Below are 21,259 nucleotides of genomic sequence, written 5' to 3' on the forward strand. Positions count from 1 at the left end.
GGACTGGAGATTTAGTCAGGAGATTCAGAAATATTTGGCTTGCTGAATAAGGACATCATCCGTGCTGCTTAGCTAATGAATTTTATTTAGTAACGAATTGTTATTTAACAGTGTACATTTTTGGTTGTCCACCATGGAGCCTGAAATGGGACTCAAACCCTTCTAGTTTTGAAAAGTCAGCAGAAATTTTTAGGATCTATGAAGCACACTGTCTCACAGAACTAAGGGTTTTTCTCTACAGGGCCATTATTGCAGGTTTCCTCTTTTCGTTACAAGATCATTGCTGATTTCGGTAAGGACAAATCAGCTTTTTAAGGAAGTAGGCTGTTGAAATTCTGCAGTGACTGAAAGTGTATCTGCTGTGACAATCTTTAAAACTCCTTAATACTTCTTGGGGCAGAGGTGGGCATGCAAACGTTTTGCACAAAATAAATGGAGGAGCTTGGAAAGGAGTCCAAGCAATGTAGCTATTCTGGCTGGCTCTGTGAACACCCACTAATTGGCTAGCTTGAAAGGGCTACCCTCTGGATCCATGACCTCAGAGTGCAATCACTAGAGCAGTGCCAAGGCATCCTGGGCTCTATGTATGCTTTCCAGCTAAAAGGGAGGATATGCTGCACCCAGATGGATCCAGCGATCCCCAACAGCATATTTCGTTTAGGCTTCCTGGGAAATAGAACCATACAGACACAGGCAACTTCTTCAGCTTTATTTAACAGGCTCCATGACTGACTAGCATTTTCAAACAGCCAGATTGTGTAGTCAGGTTTCAGCTGGCTGGAACTATGTTGTATGTACAAAGTGGAAGGATTAGACTGGAAAGAGAGATCTAGGCTTCATCAATCCTTCTTTCTTATCTGCTGCACTGATAGTAGCAAATGGGACTAAATTAAATACAAGGACTTATTCAACATTTACTAACATAACCTATCAGAAAACTTTGCCTGTATAAGGAGAAAAGACAAACTAATCATTATCTTAATTTACATGTGCAATGAATTCTCCAGTTTGTGAAGTGGCCAGATGGGATGTAAAAGGAAATGGGATAAAACCAATAGTGGTGTTAATAGGAAAAATAAGAGCAACTTGGCAAAGTGACAAAATTTCTTTTTTTATTCCCATTACCCAAGGAGGGCACCCAAAAAAGTGGCCCCCAAGAGTTTAAACCTTTTCATGTAATCTTTAATTTTTGTTACAATCATGGTTTCCAATTTAAATCCACTGCTTCCCCTGCTCTGTGTATCTGCCACACACTGGTATACTGTCAAAACAACGTACAAGGGTAGTCTGTTATTTGCTAAGCACTGGCAGTATGCCAGGTGCTATACAAAACACAAAAAAGAACAGTACCTGCCTAAGGAGTTTACAGGCTAAAAGAGAGACATAGCTAAGGCAAGATGCACTAGGAGACCCAGAGGAGGCTGATAACTCAGTTCATCGATTTTTAATTTATTTATGAATTTTAATATCAATTTTAGCTCAGTCTGTCTCCTATGCAGCATTGTGGTGGTGAAGGCAGATAACTGATTGAGAGCCTTGCTGAAGAGCACCTTTGGAAGGGATGTCAATGAGCAGAGGGTGAGCCCTTACTGCACTTGGATTGGGAGCTTGTTCCCCGGAAGGTTACAGGGGATTGACAATGTGGGAGGAGGCTATTATTAGTAGAAGTATGCTATATGAACAGGGTGGGTATGGTGTGGGAATCGGTGCTGCCTAAGAGGAGGCAGTTGCTGTTATAAAGGTAGGATGGGACCAGGGCTCAATCATGTTCACTAAAATATTATTTTACAATTTATGCTCTGAGCAACAGTAAAGAGCATATGTTTTAATTCAGATAAAAAAAATTGAAGTGTAGATGAAGTGTTTCATCAGGCTGAGGCTCTTCCTGGTTGCCAGCAGAGTTCCTTGGAGAACAGATAAACAGTGGGGAGGTAGTTAGAGTTGACCTGAGACTGCTTTAAACCTGTACTGGAGGCTGAAACTTCTGCTGACTGGCCCCAGAATATGAGGAACAAAAGTGACCACCTCGACTCGCTGAACCTCAGTTCAGGCTAGGACTATATGTAAGCGGGGGAATAGTCCCGCTATTGTGGGGAACTTTCCTGGCTTCTCCACTACCCCAGTGAAGTGGGCTAGCAAAAGGATCTGAGTCCTCGCTCCCACTTCCTTTACCCAGTGGCCTCCCTGCCCTTGAGGACTCCCCTTCCACTCTCCTGTCTGGCAGAGTCCTCGTAACCCCAATAAGGCTAGGTCCAGGATTCCTGGGGGGCTCGATCCCCAACCCTGCTGTGGTCACCTAGGACAGGGACTAGGGTGTCCCCACTCCGGGGTACTCTCTCTCTCTGCACTGGACACTTCTCTGACCCACTGACTATTACATACAATTTAAAGCAAATGCAAGTTATTTAATCAACAATTAATTTTAAAAAGAATAAGGAAAAATGGGAAAGGTTAAAGGAAACACATCAACCCGCTCTCTGGCAGGGAACATCACAAACGGTGTCTCTGGAATGTCAGGGCAGTTCACAGTCTGTTCCTTGTAAGTCCCAGGCATTCTTCTCAGGCCCTGGCTGTGCTGCAGGGATGCCGTGGGTTGGATGCTTGCTCTGGTGGTGGCCACACGCTCTCAGGCTCTAAGTGGTAGGAACCCTCCTTCCCCGTGTCGCCCCCGCCCTTTCGGGGTTACGATCCAAGCCTGGCCTGCAGAGCCTCTTGGCTGAGGTGTCTCCCTCTGCTGGGCCCGCTGCCCAGGGTCCCCCTCGCTCTTCCCAGCTGCTCACCGCACCCAGCTCCGGACTGCTCCAGCCCCAGCTCCACCACTCTGTCTCAGCGCTGCTGCTGCTCTGCCTCCAGCTCCCTGGGCTGCTTCTTTGGCCCCTCTGCCTCTGGTTGCTACAGCTCTGCTCCCAGGACAAGTCTGCTCTCTCTGGGCTGTGCCTCTGGCTTTGGGGCTGCAGCTCTGCTCCCAGGACAGGGTCTGCTCTCTCTGGATCTGGCACAGCTCTGCTCCCCAGCGCAGCTTGCGCCCCTGCTTTCCCCTAGCTCGGCCCCACTCTGTCTGACCCAGGCAATTCCAGCTAACACGGAGGGCGGGACCTCCCTGGCCTCCTGACTCGCTGATTAGCCTGCCCGCCCTGTCATTCAGGCTGACCTGGAGCATTGGCCTCTCCCCATTGTTCCTGGAGACTATCAGTTTCGGGGTCCTGATTTCCCATAGACCCTTCGCTTTTTAGTACTGGGAGCTAGCCAACCAAAACACCCCCACTGAATGTTAGTAAGGGGGCAACAGTCCCCTTACATATAACAGTGTTTAAAAGAGAACTGGATAAATTCATGGAGGTTAAGACCATTAATGGCTATTAGCCAGGATGGGTAAGGAATGGTGTCCCTACCCTCTGTTTGTCAGAGGGTGGAGATGGATGGCAGGAGAGAGATCACGAGATCACTTGATCATCACCTGTTAAGTTCACTCCCTCTGGGGCGCCTGGCATTGGCCATTCTTGGTAGACAGGATACTGGGCTGCATGGATCTTTGGTCTGACCCAGTATGGCCATTCTTATGTTCTTATTCCTGCACCAAGCAGAGTTCAGCCAGAACAGAAAATTGGGGCCTGAGGCATGGCTGCTTTCATAGATGAGTGCATCACCGCATCGCTTTCGTAGAAATTCAGCTTTCACAAAAGCAAATAGATATCCAGGCATTTTTTAGCCTGTTCATTTTCCCCATGAGACTTGCATACAACTCCTATTGAAGTCAACAGGAGTGTTATGTTCTTCTGAGGACAGATTTTGGACTTCACTTTATATTAATCTGTAATGTGAGAATGTGTGCACTTGAAGGAGACTTAACTAGTAATTGTATCTGTTGTCTGCAGAATGTGAGTTCTTTATATTATTCAAATCCTTAAAATGTAAATCATCCTATTTTCATAATCTCACCTTTATTGTCAATGTCTTTTTTTTTCTAAGCCCTTGCACTTTATCCCTCATCGAGTAGTTTCACGTTAAGGTTAGCATTATCATGTAAAGCAGCTGCTTTCAAATCCTCTGGAGTTAGTGCCACTGCAGGCGGTGGGGCAGCGGGCACAATTTGGATCTGTGTTCTAGGATGAGGAAAGTAACAGATGATCCATGCATGTAAGTATTTTAGAATGTTAGAAGAATGCTAGAATGACACAAGAATGCTATGAGCATGCCACACAATGTGCCCTGCTGCATTACCATTACATAGGGAAAACACTAATGACTGACAGATTATTTTAATTTTGTTAGTCGGTAATAAAAATGATTATTCATAGGAAAAAATGTAACCAGACCAAACAAAAGCTATCCATGCCTTTGTTAAAGGAATTACAGTATGTTGGAGTAATCGTTTAAGAACCTCAGACAAAGATTATCCTTGTAATGCCACATCAGTCACTGAGACCTTTGATTAACTTTGGCTTCATCAGTGCAGAAGGCATGAACTGAATTTATTCAAAGGCTGACTGAACTGACACTAGCCATTTGGGGAAAAAAAATCTAAGCAGTGAGGTTACATGTGAATAGTTATAAATTTATGATAAAAAATATAAGGAGAATTACTCTTCATGCCTGGAACATAAACTGGAAGTAATTCTCTCCCCCACAGCAGAGTTATAGATCAAGGTGTTTTACATGAGTATTATGCCTTGCTCTGAAGCATTTGGCCACCATTCAAGGCAGAAGACTACTCTGCAGTATGGCAGGTCTTACATCCTTATGCAATTTAACTGTCTACCTACTGCCATACATTATACTAGTGGAACGCATCTCAAGCAGTAAGGAATTTATTCTTACAAGGGACCTATAAGGTAGGGAAGGATTATCTTCATTTTACAGATGGGGAACTGAGGCACAGAGAGAGTAAATGACTTGTTCAAGGTCACACAGGAAATCATGTGTCAGAGCCAGAATCACAGTCATGGTCTCCTGAATCTTGATCCTGTGCTGTAACCACAGACCATCCTTCCTTGATTGTTTGTGCTAATATCCCATTTCTACATCTTTTCTCTGACCTCTTTTGGGTTTATTCATCCATTTTCTTCATCTCCCTTTGCTTGTGTAGCAGCCATTCTCTCCTCTCCCCTCCCACGCCCCCGCTCCTTAGCAGCAAGGGCAGTTGAAAAGAATTAAGTTAGACAGAAGAGTTATATTCCTCTTCTGTCTAAAATATGTCAAACGTATGCAGGGTATTTTCAGAAATTTTCTTACAATCTTAGTGTAGTTTGGGGTTGAGTAAATATGAATTTTACAGACTTCTAGCGTGGGAGGAGTTACTGCATACATTTCTGTTTTCCTTTTTGTTTTCTTTTGATGATGGTTTAGGTGTTTTGGATGGATACATCATTTGTGATTTCAAAATACAGCTACTTGCACAAAATTACTGTCTTAAAGGAAAACTTCCTTTTCACTAAGTTTCCTGTGATATTTGCTAACTATTTGCAAGAATTTAAAGGATCTTCTGGGTTTTGGGGGGACTCTATTTTTCTCATGCCTTCCTCTTGATTCCAGACTCCAATGCAGCAGAATTAGAGGCTTCACTTATGAGTTACAGTATATGCAGATCACATGGACACAGTCTCCATGGAAACTGTCTAATTTGTGCTTATATTCAATTAGAATTGTCCATTACCTCTCCAAATGAAATTTAATTTGAATACATGTGCCAGTCATTTTTTAAAATCGTATGATATTCCTTTTCTGTCATTTGACTGACTAGATTTCTAGGAGGTTGAACGTGAATGAAAAAGTTTATTTAACTATGATAAGTGTAGGAATACATGTTACTTTTTCTGAAACTTTTAAAATATTTTCTGATTCTTTTTTCCATACACTATCTGGATTCTACTTCCCACTCTTATAAAATCAGTTATATTAGCTGAAGCCTAGAGTGAAGCATGACCAGGAACAAACATCTGTAAATGTCTAAATTAACATTTGCAACCATGTTATTTAATTTGAGTTAATTGGAAATCAGTTAATTCACATTACAACACAACTAAAAACACCAGACTAGAAAATTTACTAGGCCAAGAAATATACAAGGTGTATACATTTATTAAATACAGCATTGAAATCTGCAAAAACTGTAATTTTGTTTTCATTATAAGTCAAACCACACAAACTACATACCTGATGTGGTAATTATATAATCTTGGTACCTGAAAAGAAAAGCAGGTGTGGCCTAATTTGTAGCCTATTTCAAATGTTGAATGTCCACCTCAGAATAACAGTTGTATTCATGAATGTGAGTTAATTGGAAATCAGCTACTCGGGTTACAACTCAACAAAAAGAGAAGCCCAATATGTCACTGTGTTTGTTCTCTGAAAATGTGTGCCCCGTTTCCCAGTTACCTAAGCAGTGGTAGACAGGAAGTACCTCCCCCTTCACTTTCACTCACTCTTCTACTTTGGACCACTTGCACTTTTGATTAAAAAACAGGGTATGGGGAGAAATACTATGAAAGACCGTTTTGACTTAAAGAATTTCCTGGGAACTGTATCAGAAAAAAAAGTGAAGAAAGGACCAAAAAAGGGACATGACAAAAAATAGAGAATGTAAGGATAAGGATAATTTTAGGTACTTATATGCCCTTTGTTACTGTAGTTTCTGACCAAGTAAAGTTATTCTAAGGCACAGTGAGGCTAAGTGACTCGCCTAAGGTCACAAGGAAATCTGTGGTGAAGAGAACTAAAATGGCAAAACTAAAATGAACTAAAATGGCAGAAGAGTCACAAACAGAAAATTACTGGACCTTATACATCCAGACTTCAAAAGATTAAGTCGTGAGTGAAAGAAAATAGGCTGAAAAGCATTTATAGCAGTAAAATAAGCAGAGAGAAATGGGAAGTATTTACGACACAACTGGAGAAGTTACAATAAGAATTCTTTCCAAAGTAACTAAAAAAGGAAAACCTAAAAGGGCACCAGAAATCAATGGGACTAAGCAGAGATGGAAAAAGCAACATGCAAGCTAAAACAAAAGGCATTTATTGATACAAAGGATCTGCCCAGGTGGGAAAGTTACAAAACCAAACAAAAAGCATGAAAATAAATTTAGAAAAGCAAGAAGGGCAACAAATATTTGAGAATTTAAGATCCCTTTCCCCTCACTCTGGCCACATCATTCAGCACATACAGTATGGTGAGTCATTTAAAAATGAATGGAGAGCTTATAGCCAGGAATATGGAAATATCAGAGTTATTAAATAGTTACTTTGTTTCTGTCTTTACAGAGGAAGAGGGTGGCGATCTGCTCAAGTCGGGGATCAGTTTTCCGGGGACAACAGAGGAGGAGCTAGGTACAGATATTCTCTCTCAGATAACTTTATGCTAAGCAAGGTTAGAGGCACTTGAAATAGACTAAGAATCAGGTCTGGATAATATGCAACCAAGCAGTGAGCAAGGAAATTGATGGAGCTTTAATTTTTCCTAAGCTATCTAGATTCAATTCCCAATTATTTGGGAAGTACTACAGAAAACCTTTTTAAAAAAAAAAAAAGACCCGAAAGGAAAATAAACTAAAAAGGTATATAGTCTTTATCAAAATGTTAATGTACCTTAGTAAAGGTCTTCACCCATATGTGCATATTTTCAAATTAATTAAAATCTTAGGGGTGTGGTTTATCTGTTTGTTTTTCTTATTGAGTAGTTTTGCATTTTGTTAGGAATATTTAGCATTTCTGTCTAGACCACTACATTGTAAACTGAAAGTAAATCTTGATCATTATCCTAAAGGGTCTGGTTAAGAAAAAACCCCAGAAGACCACAGTTCGATTAAGGAGTAGTGATTCAGGGACAGGAGGCCATTGTGTTTAGCTCATCTCTTGGGGTGGGATTTTCAAAAGCAATCAGTGCTGGCCTAACTCTGCACCTACTGAAGTCAGTGAGAGTTTTGTAGATATCACTAGAAGAATATATGAGTTTTGAAAAATGTGCATTTACCAAGATTGCACATTAGAGATTAAAGGTTAAGGGAAAGAGTTATGGGATATGGCATTAATAGTGCTGGATAGAAGATTGTACTAAGAAGTGATGAAAACTATTCAGTTTAGTAAGGGGTCACAAATTAAATATTTCCACCTCCGGCCTCTGTGTGTTCTCATACTGTATGGGGTAGGTATGGTTTAAAATTCTGGCTCAGTAGTCCCTATCGATGGACGCAACTCCGGATTGCTATCAATGGAGGCAACACTGCGCCTCCTTTTTATGCCGCTCTGGCTCCCAGCTGTCCCCTTCCCTAGCACGTGGGAGTTGTAGACACATTGTGCCACTGCAGCCTACCTACTGGGAACTTTCCCCTGCAGCATTTCTGAAGACAAAGCAAATAATATATAGGTCAATGCAAGCTGGTGCAGAAATATGCGGCTCCTTTAGGTGATGGGGTAGGCAGTAGTTAGTGGAGTTCCATGTAAGCTAATGGAAAATAATTAATCAAGGAATAAGGAACCAGCCTCGGGAATATGTGCTAAATTGATCTATCATCCAGCATCCTGATTAGGAAAAGATTGTGGGGTTATTGTATAAAAGTCATTAAAACCAGTAGCAAATGTAAAGAACAGTCAATCAGAAAAAAAGCTGCATCAGGAAAGGAGCAGAAGACACAAAGAGAGGTGATATTGTTACAGTATAAGAATTCACTAAATACTGTGTGCTGTCATACCAGTCATACCACACAAAGGTATTTGTGTTGGGTTGGACCCCCCTTTTGGTGTGCCACCGGATGTGCTGGGGTCCCACTGAGCCTGCCTGTCCTACCAGCCTGGGTTTACCTTACTCTGTGCTGCTGTGACAGGCTCTCAAGCCCCTTTCCAGCACACACAGAGGCAGGAACACATCCAGCTGTAGAATCACACAGAGTCTGGGATTAACTCTCTGTGGGAGGGCTCAGCTAGGGGAATGCCGAGCTCTCCTGTGCACACACCCTCTGGAGTGTAAACCCAAAATGATATTGTCTTGCACTGAATAGAGATCTGTATAGCGTAAGCTCATAAAAATCGCCCCCTCCCTCAAAGTGGAGGGAGATATGCACAGCTCTTTGCCCTCTTCCGCCACAGTTATGAATTGCACAAACTGGGTTTTGGAATAAACAAAAAATAAGTTTATTAACTAAAAAAGATAAATTTTAAGTGATTATAAGGGATAGCAAACAGAATAAAGTAGATTACTGAGCAAATAAAACAAAACACGCAACCTAAGCTTAATTCACTAAAGAAACAGGTTAAAAATAGTAATTTCTCACCCTAAATGTTGTTTAAGGCAGGTTGCAGAGTTTCTGCTGCTTAGAGTTCCAGTTATTTCTCTTCAGAAGCTAGAGCCCGTCTCAGCCTGGACTTAGCCCTTGCCTTTCCCCAGCTTAGTTCCTTTGTTTCTTCTGGTGCTTTCAGCAGTCTTCCTTCTTGTGTGGAGAGGCAGTGGAGAAGAGCCCTGATTGACTCACTTTCCAGCCCCAAATAGGATGTACATAAGGCAGGAATCCTTTGTTTCCAATGGAAAAAATACCAGCAGTGTCCAAGGTGGTACTCCCTACCAGGTAACGTTATCACATGACCTTGCAGTGTTAAAGCCACCAAGAGACAAGGTTTATTTGTAAGGTCCACAGGAAGGAACTCCAGGATGATGAGAGATCAACATCTTCAAAGACACATTCTGTTGTCTTTTCTAATGGCCCATTCAGGCTGATCGCCTACTGGTAGGCGTTCCCCAAGTGTACACACAGTTGTAATTGTTACATAGTCAATATTCCTAACTTCAGATACAGAACTGATACATGCATACAAAGTGGATAATCACATTCAGCAAATCATAACCTTTCCAATGATACCTCACATGTCACATCTTGCATAAAACATATGCAAAGTTATGTCATATTCATATTACAACAATATTTTTATGAATATGGGGTGCAGCATCACAGTATTGTTCTCTTGGATTCTAAGTCCAAAGAATCTGAGGTCCCCATTCTTCCCATATAGGAGAATAACCTATGTAGGGGTAGGAAGTTCTGTGAGTTTCAATTTAAGCTTCCAATTAATTCTTTCCTCATGGACCTGTTGTGCATCCTCCCACCTTACTTCTGCAGAAGAAACCAGGGATTCTGCTTCCTTAACTGACAGATCACCAAGATACGTGATAGACAAGAGGCACCCTCATGGCAATTTTATGTAAAGCCTCGGTATGCATGACTGGGGGTGGAGGATTCCATAGAATTTGTTCCATTATTTCCAATTCATTATTATGTGAACCAGAGTAAGATGTCTCTGATAAGGCGTTTGGTCTTGTGCTCATTGAAATCAGTGGGAACCAGATCAGATCCTAAAAGGGAAGCTTGCTTTTATCACTTGTACTCTAACCCAAACAACAGTTAGTACAGGAGAAGTGTAGGCACCTATTGTCCCCAGCAGGATATGGATAATTCCAATTGAAATCAGTGGAAGTCTCCTATTGGCAGAGAACAGGGCCCCTGTTTTCTAATATTAAAATTATATTAGAAACAGTCTGCAGTAGAGAAAAAATACATGATGTCTTTGATGAACTCCAACCCCATAGGTGTGGGCTTTTGATCTGGGCATAGAATGCTGACCCGAGAAGTCCTGGTTTTGACACAGATTTGCCCCTAATCTAGGGCAAATCACTTAATCTCTCTGCCTCCATTCTCCTGTTTCTAAAATTTGGATAATATTACCTGCCTAGCTTTCAGGGATATTGTCAGGATTAACTAATGTGTGTACAGTATTTCACAAATTTTAAAGCACTGTGTAAGTGCCAAATAGAATTATTTATAATCCCCTGCATAAAGTGAGAGAAGCTATCAAGGGACAGGACCGAGATCAACTCTGGCATAGTATTGATTCTGCAAAACAGCTCATCAGTTTATACAGCCAAAAGCTTATTGGATTCTTTTAAAAAGGCTTACCAAAGCTTTTGAACCCACTTTATTCTGTAGAGTAATATTTCAAAGGTTTCTACATTGTTGTTTGTTTAATGGAGATCACAATATGGAAAGAGCTTTCGTTATTATGAAATCTACTATCCAGCTTGATCCAGCATTCCTCCCATACCCAAATCCCCATTGTTTCCATTGGGAACATCCACTGAGAGGCAACATGGTCAACAAGGAAGGGCCTCAGAGTGGGAGTCATAAAGTCTGACATGCTGCATGACCTTGAACAAGTCACTTTAAATCTCTGGATCTGCAAAACTTCAGTTATTAAAACTTGCCGGCCGCAATGCAATATGTTGAGATCTATGATGATGTGTGATCTCTAAATACACAGTTTTATTAATATTATTATTAATGTAGGATGGGCCCATAGAGAGTAGCATTCTGTGAAGCTATGCTTTATGCTAGTATTTAAATTCTAAAGTCCTAGATCAGAGACCTCATCTCGTTTTGGCCTGTAAAGTGACTGTTCACTTTGGACACCACAGAAATAATGCTAGCCTAAGGTCACTGAGAGAAATAAGGAAAATGTATTATATTTCAAGGGACCAAATTGTAAAAGAAAAGTTTGGGGTGGTGGGTGGGAGGAGAGGCTGCATTTCAAAAAAGTTTTAATGGGTGATTTTCATACTGGAATAAATAGGGAAAAGATAACCATTATTAAAAATGTATTGAGACAGTTGTTTTTTTAATTCCCATTTGTAGCAATAAAGATATTTGTGTTTTACAAGTCTTCACTACTCGTCGGGCAGCGTCTTGTGTTTGACTCTATTCATATGAGGAATTGCTGTAAAAATGGTTTTAATGTCACAAATTGAACATTATGACTTAAGGCAGTATTGATAGGAAAGAAAGCTAGGATGGATACAACTTTTTCTGAAATAAACATTTAAACCCTGATCCTTCAATTTGATATGTCTCGCTAGGTACTTATACAACCCTTATCACTGAGCATCTCTCAGTTATTAAATGATTTTACACTCATAACTGCCTGGTGAAGTAGGGGGAAGTATGATCCCCATTTTACAGACTTGCCTAAGGTGTCACAAAAAGTGTGAATAAAACTCAAAACTTCTGTATCCCAGTCCAGTATCCTATCCACTAGGCCATCTCTCTTCTTAATGATTCCTGATGGCAGACCATTAGAGCATCATGGAATGTAATGGGAGTCAATGAGACTCAGAGGCCTTCCCCCCACACACCCCAGATTGCCGGAGTGGTATGTAAATTTGTAATTAGTAAACACACTAAGAAAAAATAGATCTTAGGTACTTATATGGCCCCCATTAGGATCTGAGGACCTCAGAATCTTTAATGTATTTATCCTAAAAATAGCCCCGACAGGGAGGGAAATGCTATTATTCCCATTTTACGTATGGAAACTGAGGCACAAAGAGCCAAAGTGACTTGCATAAGGTCACACAGGAAGTCTGTGGCAGGATAGGGAATTGAAGCCAGGTCTCACAAGTCCCAAGGACAATACTTCCTCCTTATATGCTGAAAAAGATATAAAATTATGCTTTTATATTTAGGCATGAAAGTCCCTCTTAAGCCTAAAATTTATCTGCTGCCTCTTAAATAGAAGGTGTGCTAATATTTCTTTACATATCTGTGTTATGTACTTTATACCTGTGCAAATTCTAAGAAGAAAAATAGTTCTATGAACACGTATTCATATTTTTAAATATAGCTACTATGTGCCCTTTCTGTTCCCCAGCTGCAAATATTTTAGTGGAGCATTTACTGTCAGGAATGGCCATAAACACAGAGAATTTTAATCAAATATTGGAGAATATTTTTGGAAAACAAATTTGAACTTGAAATTGCATATATTCTTACCTGAAATCTGATTCTAAGTGTTACCCATCCAACCAGGGAACAGAACCATGCCACGTGACCTAAATATCCAATGAAAACTGATTAAACAGCCTGGATTTTAATTACTGACCCCTGGCAATTAACTGCTTACCTATGTCTATTGACCAATAATTATGATGCAGCTCATAATTCCAAATAATTCATTTAGAAAATGAAAACAGTGGGGCAAGTGCTATTCTCCTCTGCTTTAGCGCCACTTCATCTCGCAGTCAATTTTCAAACAGGAAAAGAGCTAATATTCATAATGAATTATTTGCCCATTTCTACTATTGAATAGACAGTGGTTTTATTTATTCATTTGTTTGTCAAGAAGTAAAGTTGGTTTTTGGTACAAATGATTTTTGCCCTCTTACCTGGCCAGCTTGCTAGAGATGCACAAGTACTTTCAGTGTGATGTTACATCTAGAATATCAGGGTTGGAAGGGACCTCAGGAGGTCATCCAGTCCAGCCCCCTGCTCAAAGCAGGACCAATCCCCAATTTTTGCCCCAGATCCCTAAATGGCCCCCCTCAAGGATTGAACTCACAACCCTGGGTTTAGCAGGCCAAGGCTCAAACCACTGAGCTATCCCTCCTTCCATCTTTATGTCTTTACATCTTGCAAAGACATATTGTATGTTTTAAATTTACTCTCATTACAGACAGCTAATATGCTGGGGTTTCTTATTCCTTAAAAACAAAATAATTATCCTGATTTGCACTCAGTGTCCTTTCCTCCACTTGCTGCTCTTCCGTAGTAAGCCTTAGACCCTATCTTTACTGGAATTTTTGAACTGATATAGCTATGCCAGTGCAAGCCCCAGTGTGGATATAAGTGACCATGGGAAATCTCACAAAGTACCAGTCACAGTTGGCACTGGTGCAGTGTGTCTCCATCAGGGGTTTACACCAGTGTAATTAAATCAGCATAATTATACCAGGTCAAATTTCCCAACTCTAGCCAAGCCCTTATACAGATGCTCAGAAACTTCAATTCTGAGTTCATTTGCTATCTCGAAGATTTTAAAACTGAGAGTTTCACACACAGTTCCCTTTCCTTTGTGCAGTTCATTACTGCCAAAAGTAACTTTGTCTTCATCAGTAATCAGACAACGGCAGAATTAGACCATTCACTCTCAGGGCTATAGCTCAGCACTTTGGAGACTGTCATGTAGCACATACACAGTCACACCTTCTCATGGGCTGAGTCTATGACGGTCCTCCTTGCCTGCCATATAGGTGCACTAGGTCCCAATGAAAATTAGGGGAGGCATTGAGAACTTGCATTATCTCCCAAACACTCAGAATGGAGCTGTCAGCCTAGTAGAAAAGAGAGAGTGACACTGGTTAAAAAATCTCAGTCTGAAGATAGCAGAGAAAAGGGTATTTTCCACCTGCCTACCATGGTAGTATATTTGAAAATAATTTTTTCCCAGTCTAGACTCTCTCCCTGCTCTCTGTAGGAACTCATTAAGGATGAAGAAAGCTCTTCAGTTCTGGTGGCTTGAGTGGGAGAGAAAATTCATTATACGTGGTAGAGCTGTTAGAGGTTGTGGCAAGCAGTAGCTCCTGAAAATCCCTGATTAGCTATACAGTTTCAACAGTGGAACAGGTGCTATTCTCCTCTGCTTACCTTTAGCCCCAAGTCAACCAATGCACAGGCTCAGCTGACCCTGAGTTCAGCCTGTTTATGCAGCTGTCTGGTCATGCTCTACTCCTTACAGACACATAAACCAGCCTGGGCATTACTTCCAGATTTGTTAAAACAGTATCACTTTCTACAGCTCTACAAACATAAGGTTAAAATGTAACATAGCACTAATAACCAATATGATAGCTCAGTCATGAAGCCAGTTAGGTTTTGCTACCAGCACTCCCCTTGCAAGTCTGTTCCAGAATGTCACTCATCTGAGTGTTAGAAAATTTCATCTAATTTCAATCCTAAACTTGTTGATGGCCAGTTTATAGCCATTTGTTCTTGTGTCAACACTGACACTTAACTTAAATAACTTCTCTCCCTCCCTGGTATTTATCCCTCTGCTGTATTTATAGAGAGCAGTCATATCTCCCCTCAGCCTTCATTTGATTTGGCTAAATGTGCCAAGCTTTTTGAGTCTCCTCTCGTAATGTAGGGTTTCCATTCCTCTGATCATCCTAGTAGACCTTCTCTGCATCTGTTCCAGTTTAAATTCATTTTTCTTAAACATGGGAAACTAAATTTCACACAGTATTCCAGATGACGTCTCACCAGTGCTTTTTATAACGGTGCTAACACTTCCCTATCTCTATTGGAAATCCTAGGTTTGAATTAGCCTTTTTCATAGCCATATCACATTGGCCGCTCATAGTCATCCTGTGATCAACCAGTACACCCTGGTCTTTTTCCTTCTCCATCACTTCCAACTGATAAGTCCCCAGCTTGTAGCAAAAATTCTTGTAGTTAGTCCCTAAATGCATGACTTTGCACTATTAAATTTCATCCCAATTCTATTACTCCAGTTTTCAAGGTTGTCTAGATGTTCTTGTATGGTATTTCCAGTCCTCCCAACTTTGTGTCATCCACAAATTTTATTAGCATGCTCTCACTTTTTGTGCCAAGGTCATTAATAGAAATGTTAATTAAGATTGGTCCCAAGACCAATTCCTGAGGAACTCCACTGGTAACCTCTCTCCAGCCTGACAGTTCACCTTTCAGTATTACCCATTGTAGTCTCCCCTTTAACCAGTTCCTTATCCATCTTTCAATTTTCATGTTAATCCCTGTCTTCTCCAATTTAATTAATAATTTCCCAAGTGGAACTGTATCAGATGCCTTACTGAAATCCAGGTAGATTAGATCTACTGCATTTCCTTTGTGTAAAATATAACTTATCTAAGCGGGTTTCAGACTTCTGAGTGCCAATCTACGAAGGGCAGTGTACGTACAGGGCAGCGCGTGTCTCTCTCTCTCTCTCTGTCACAGACACACACACACATACACTGTGTGTGTCTCTCTGTCGCACACACACACACACACACACTCTCTGTCTTTCACACTCACCTCCCAACACATACTTGTATTATTGTTGTTGTTATTACTTGATACTTCTTTCAAAGTGTGTTGTTTTAGTTTTTTGACTGGTCTATGCATTTCATAATTTTTATTTCTCTCTTACGCTTAAATTTAATTCTTTGAGTAGTGAGTTCTAAAATGCCCAGCCTGTCCTGGCTGGAGTAATTATCCCTATGGTAACTTTAAAAATATATATATTATATCTAGGTTTCTTTCTACTGGTGGCATACGTCCAAGTAATTCCAAGCCTCCTGTACATTCAGATCCTTGAGTTTTTCGATTCAATTGCTTATCACTTGAGGTTCAGTCCCCCTGTGTTTATCGATCAGTAAACCTCTGAAATGGATTCTTCTGAGGGTCAACTCTCAAAGTAAAGTTTATTCAAACTGTGAGGAATGTGAAGTGGAGTCTAGTGGTGGAGGAAGCTCCATGCTCTTTCTTCCCCTGCTGGTACCTGCTAAAATGCAAATTGTTCTATTTCCTGCAATCTCCCCCATTCTCCTTGTTAGTTTGATGGCCCTATTTACTGTTTACATTTAAATGTGCCTTCATTGTCTGCCTGATGACTGGGTTGATCAGAGAAGTAAACTCATTTCTTTGCCAGGGCAGATCTGTTTATCATCTGCCCCTGACATGCCTGGTTAAATACATTTTAGTCATAATCCCAGCATATATCCATAACTCTTAATACACGCTATTTTCATACATCACACATGAATATTAATGATCAGTGAGTTATTAGTTTTCAAATTATACCAAACTGGGCATATTTTTTACAAAGATTATTACAACAGTATGTAGGATGTGAATACAGCCACCCTAAATCTCTCCACATGCCCAGGTAGACAAAGAAGGGAATGGAACTGGGGAAGGCAGGGAAGAAAATAGGGAAGGACAGGGGCGGTTCACATTCAGTACCAAAAGTTACTAAAAAGGTTAAAAGAACAAGGAGTACTTGTGGCACCTTAGAGACTAACAAATTTATTTGGGCATAAGCTTTTGTGGACTAAAGCCACTTCATCAGATGCATGCAGTGGAAAATACAGTAGGAAGATATATATATATATATATACACACACAGAGAACATGAAAAAATGGGGGTTGCCATACCAACTCTAATGAGAGTAATCAATTAAGGGTATCAATTCTCAAACGAGAAACTGCAGAACTGGAATTAATTTGCAAACTGGACACCATTAAATTAGGCTTGAATAAAGACTGGGAGTGGATGAGTCATTATACAAACTAAAAACTATTTCCCCATGCTAATTTTTCCCCTACTGTTACTCACACCTTCTTGTCAACTGTTTGAAATGGGACATCCTGATTATCACCACAAAAGTTTTTTTTTCTCCTGCTGATAATAGCCCACCTTAATTGATTACTCTCATTAGAGTTGGTATGGCAACCCCCATTTTTTCATGTTCTCTCTAACTTCCTACTGTATTTTCCACTGCATACATCTGATTAAGTGGGTTTAGCCCATGAAAGCTTATGCCCAAATAAATTTGTTAGTCTCTAAGGTGCCACAAGTATTCTTTGTTCTTTTTGCTGATACAGATTAACATAGCTACAACTCTAAAACCTCTCAAAAAAGTTAGTACAGCCCTGGGTCCCTGGGAGCAAATGGAGCCAGGAGCCAGAGTGGCGCTAGCTTCCCATGGATCAAAGGGATCTGCCAGTTTTGGAGGGCTTTTTAATGAGAAATCCTTCAAAGTCTCTGTGTGTAACTTTAACCATAGCAAGGGACAACTGGAGACCTTGAAAAGGCCTATACAAGATCGCAGATAGACATTTCCCTTCTCATTTAAAGTTTACTGCCGTTCAGTGATGGTTATTAATAGGTATCAAGTTTCTTTGTTCTGGTTAAGGCATCTCTATTTTCTTCTTTTGGGGGCCATTTTGGAATCTCAGTATTTGCACAGAGAATAGTCATTGGCTGATAAAGACAGTCTTTAAATAAAGAAACAATTTATTAGAACACCCTCTGCTTAGGTACATGAAGATGTTACAGACAAATAGACAGATTATCAGAATATACTTTTCTAGGAACAGTATCTACAATATATAAAACTTGCCTTGGAATGTCCAGGCATTAAATTAGTTCCTACTGTCAAACATGAGGAACCATTGTTTTGATGTGCTGGCATATTTAAGAGCCATTAAAGGTAACAAGTTCTACTACTTTGTAGCAAATGTCCACGGTGCAATTCTCTCCCAAAGCAGATCAAAGTGCTTAAAAAGACAATCCACCAGCTGTGTTGATACTTTCATATGTAAAAGAACTAGGCTTGAATGGCAGTTTCTCTTGCTGTTTTCCTAACACTCAAACTCCATCCAAATGAAAAGTTTCAAATAACAAAGGAAAATCATAGCAATTACAGTCCAACTTTCTTTTACTCATATTCAGCACTGTAGCGTTGTGTTTATCCAGGCTGCTGTGCTCTTGCTGCATATTCAAGGGGCCAATACAGATTTCAGAGTTTGAAGTGTGTTTGGAAGAATATATATTTGTATTCTGGGCTATTATCCAATATTTTCTCACTAACCCTTATATTAGACAATATCTTGTCAGAATATCTGCATAATACAGCATTCAAATGAGGCACTGATTTGTTCAACTGTACAGCCATATCCGAGGCAGAACATAAGAATGCTGAGTGACACAGGTTTAATTTTAGCTGTGCCCCCTCATGAACTGCTCAGTTGTCATATTGTATTAGACTCTGTGTACTTGTTCCCATTCTTTTGACTGGATATTTACTGTCTTTTTATGATAAAACTATATTTTAATTTATTATTTGTATTACAGTAACACCTATGGCCCCAAATTAGATTGGAACCTCATTGTGAGAGGCCTTATATAGCATACAGTGAGAGATAATCCCTTATACTTGCTCTGAAGAGTGAACAAACTAAATAGGATTATTTCAGTCATTTTACATGTGGGGAACTGAGGTACAGAGTGATTAAGTGACTTCTCCAAAACTGTATAAGATGTCTGTAGGTCTCCTGAGTTCTGCTCTGCTGCCCTAACCAGACCATCTCAGATGTTGTCTTTTAATTCTGAATGTCCACCTGGGATTTAAGGCTCAGTGAGGCTGGGAAATGTTCAGTTAGTTCTTCCCTTTCAGGACTTGGATTTGGTGAGAGATTTTGAGGGCACCAACCAGAAACCCAGACTATGTGTGTGCTTCCAGCCACCTGGTTACCTCCATTGCAATGCCAGCTCCACCCCCTTGCCTATCTTTTATCATCTCTTCTCAACTGTTCAAGGAGCATCTGCTCTTGCTGAAGTTAAGAGGCTCTATGCTGTTGCTGAGTGCAGCTCAAACATAGGAATTTGCCATATTGGCTCAGAGCTGTGGTCCATGTACTACAGTATCCTGTATCTGGCAGTGGACAGTGATAGACACTTCAGAGGAAGGTACAAGAAATCCTGCAATAGGCAAAGGTGGTATAATCTGGCCTCTAGGGGAGTTTCCACCTAACCCTTAATATTTAGAGATTGGCTTAAACTCTGAAGCATGAGCTTTAGATCCACTGTAAAACTTCTCGTTGTAGTTCTTACTATTATAGCTGTGGATGTTCTTGCTATTCATGTATGTGTGCAATTTCTCTTTGAATCTTGCTAAGCTCTTGACTTCAGTGACATCCTGAGGCAATGAGTTCCACAGTCTGTGAAAGAGTATTTTCTTTTATCAATTTTCAATTTGCTGCCTTTCAGTTTTATTGAATGTCCCTTTGGTTTTGAGTTATGAAACAGTGAGAATAGAAGTTCTTTAACCACTTTCTCAATACCATTCATTATTTTTGTATACTTTTATTGTCTCTTCTTAATCATTTCCTTGCTAGTCCTTATCTTTTCCATTTTTCTTCAGATGAGAGCTTTCCTATCCCCTAATGATTTTTTCATGCTCATCTCTGAACCCCTTTTAATCTGAAAAGCTTTTTGAGATGGGGTGACCAGTATTGCATGTAGTATTCCAGAGGAGGATGAACCATTGATTTATATAACATCTTCATAATATTTTCCATATTTTTCTCCATCCCATTTCTTATGTAGTCTAGCATTTTGTTAGCTTTTTGACTTCAGCTCTATGTTGAATAGAGGTCTTCATTGAGCGGGTTGCCAGATCCTTTTCCTGAGATGATTAGAGTTACTTTAGAACCCAGTTAGATGTATGAATGATTCAGATTTTTCCATGAACCATGCATTACTTTGCATTTATTAACAGAAAATTTCATCTGCTGTCATGTTGCCTGAGCTTGGTTGCCTGAGCTTGGTTAAGAATTATGAATATAGCATATTTATAAACTACATGAGAAAAATGAAATATATTATTATTTAATAATATTATTATTATACCATTTAAAAAGTCAACATTTATAGGTGTCTAAGTATAGGGGAGACTTGTGATATATATTTCAGATACCATTGCATTATAACTGTTGGCAAATGCTTGCCTCTAAATGGTATCCACTATATCTAAGGCCAGAAGAGCTTTATGAAAGCACTTATGTGCTGTGAAAGGTACATTATTGTAATATACAATAGAGTTGGAAATGGTAGATCATGCTTACCCAGTGAACTGACATAGAAGTAATTTAAGTGAGCCTGCATTTTATTTTCTCTTACATCAGGCTCTCATATTTCTGAAATCAGACAGAGGAGCACTGCCAGGACAAGGTTCAGAAATGCAGATTTTATTTTTCCAATGCAGTTTATTAAAGGTGAGAAATGGGAAGAATCCAAAAGGGATTGGTGGTTCAGTTCTGATGAACAGTGAAAGGTTTGGATCCTTGAGGTGAAATCCTTGCCCCACTGGAATCAATGGCAAAACTCCCATTTATTTCAGAAGAGTCAAGATTTCACTACTGAACTTTCTGCCTTGGCTCAGAAAAATCATACTATTTTCTGATAGTCCTCCAGCTTGATCCTCACCTTCCATCCTCAATTAGTGGCCACCCTCAGTTTTCCTCCTTTTCAGCAACTCCCTAGGAACTCCTCTCCTGTCCTTTCCATTTCCATCATAACTCTCCCACTCCAACAAAATGAGGTTAAATCTTTAGATTTATTTAACGTAAGGGGAAAAAAGAGGAAAAATTTGTCTTTAACTTGAAATCGTAAATAGCCCTGGGACTAGTTATTCAACCAGACATAGATTGTAGGACTAGGGAACATCATTGGGAGAATGTTGTAAAAAAATAGGGAATCTGAAAGATTATCATGGTCTACATTTTCTTAAATAAACCACATTAAAATAGTGAAATGGGAACACTTTGAGAATTAATCAGTCAATGATGCCTTTAGGTTCTTTGACCAAAATGGCCATTTTCTGTACCTGCGGGAATATTTGCATAAATGTCTATCAACTACAGCAACC

General features: G+C 40.0%; 1 protein-coding gene across 1 annotated transcript in view; it reads left to right on the forward strand.

Annotated features, from left to right (window-relative positions):
* DLGAP2 (DLG associated protein 2) overlaps positions 1-21,259 on the forward strand; it is a 690,779-nt gene that overhangs the window by 555,813 nt on the left and 113,707 nt on the right. Inside the window, exon 5 of the mRNA XM_073336187.1 lies at positions 7,258-7,323. Within this exon, the coding sequence (XP_073192288.1) occupies positions 7,258-7,323 (66 nt within the window). The remainder of the gene's footprint in view (positions 1-7,257; positions 7,324-21,259) is intronic.

This window comes from Lepidochelys kempii, chromosome 3 (genome assembly GCF_965140265.1).
Source record: "Lepidochelys kempii isolate rLepKem1 chromosome 3, rLepKem1.hap2, whole genome shotgun sequence".
In the NCBI taxonomy this organism is placed as follows: Eukaryota; Metazoa; Chordata; order Testudines; family Cheloniidae; genus Lepidochelys; species Lepidochelys kempii.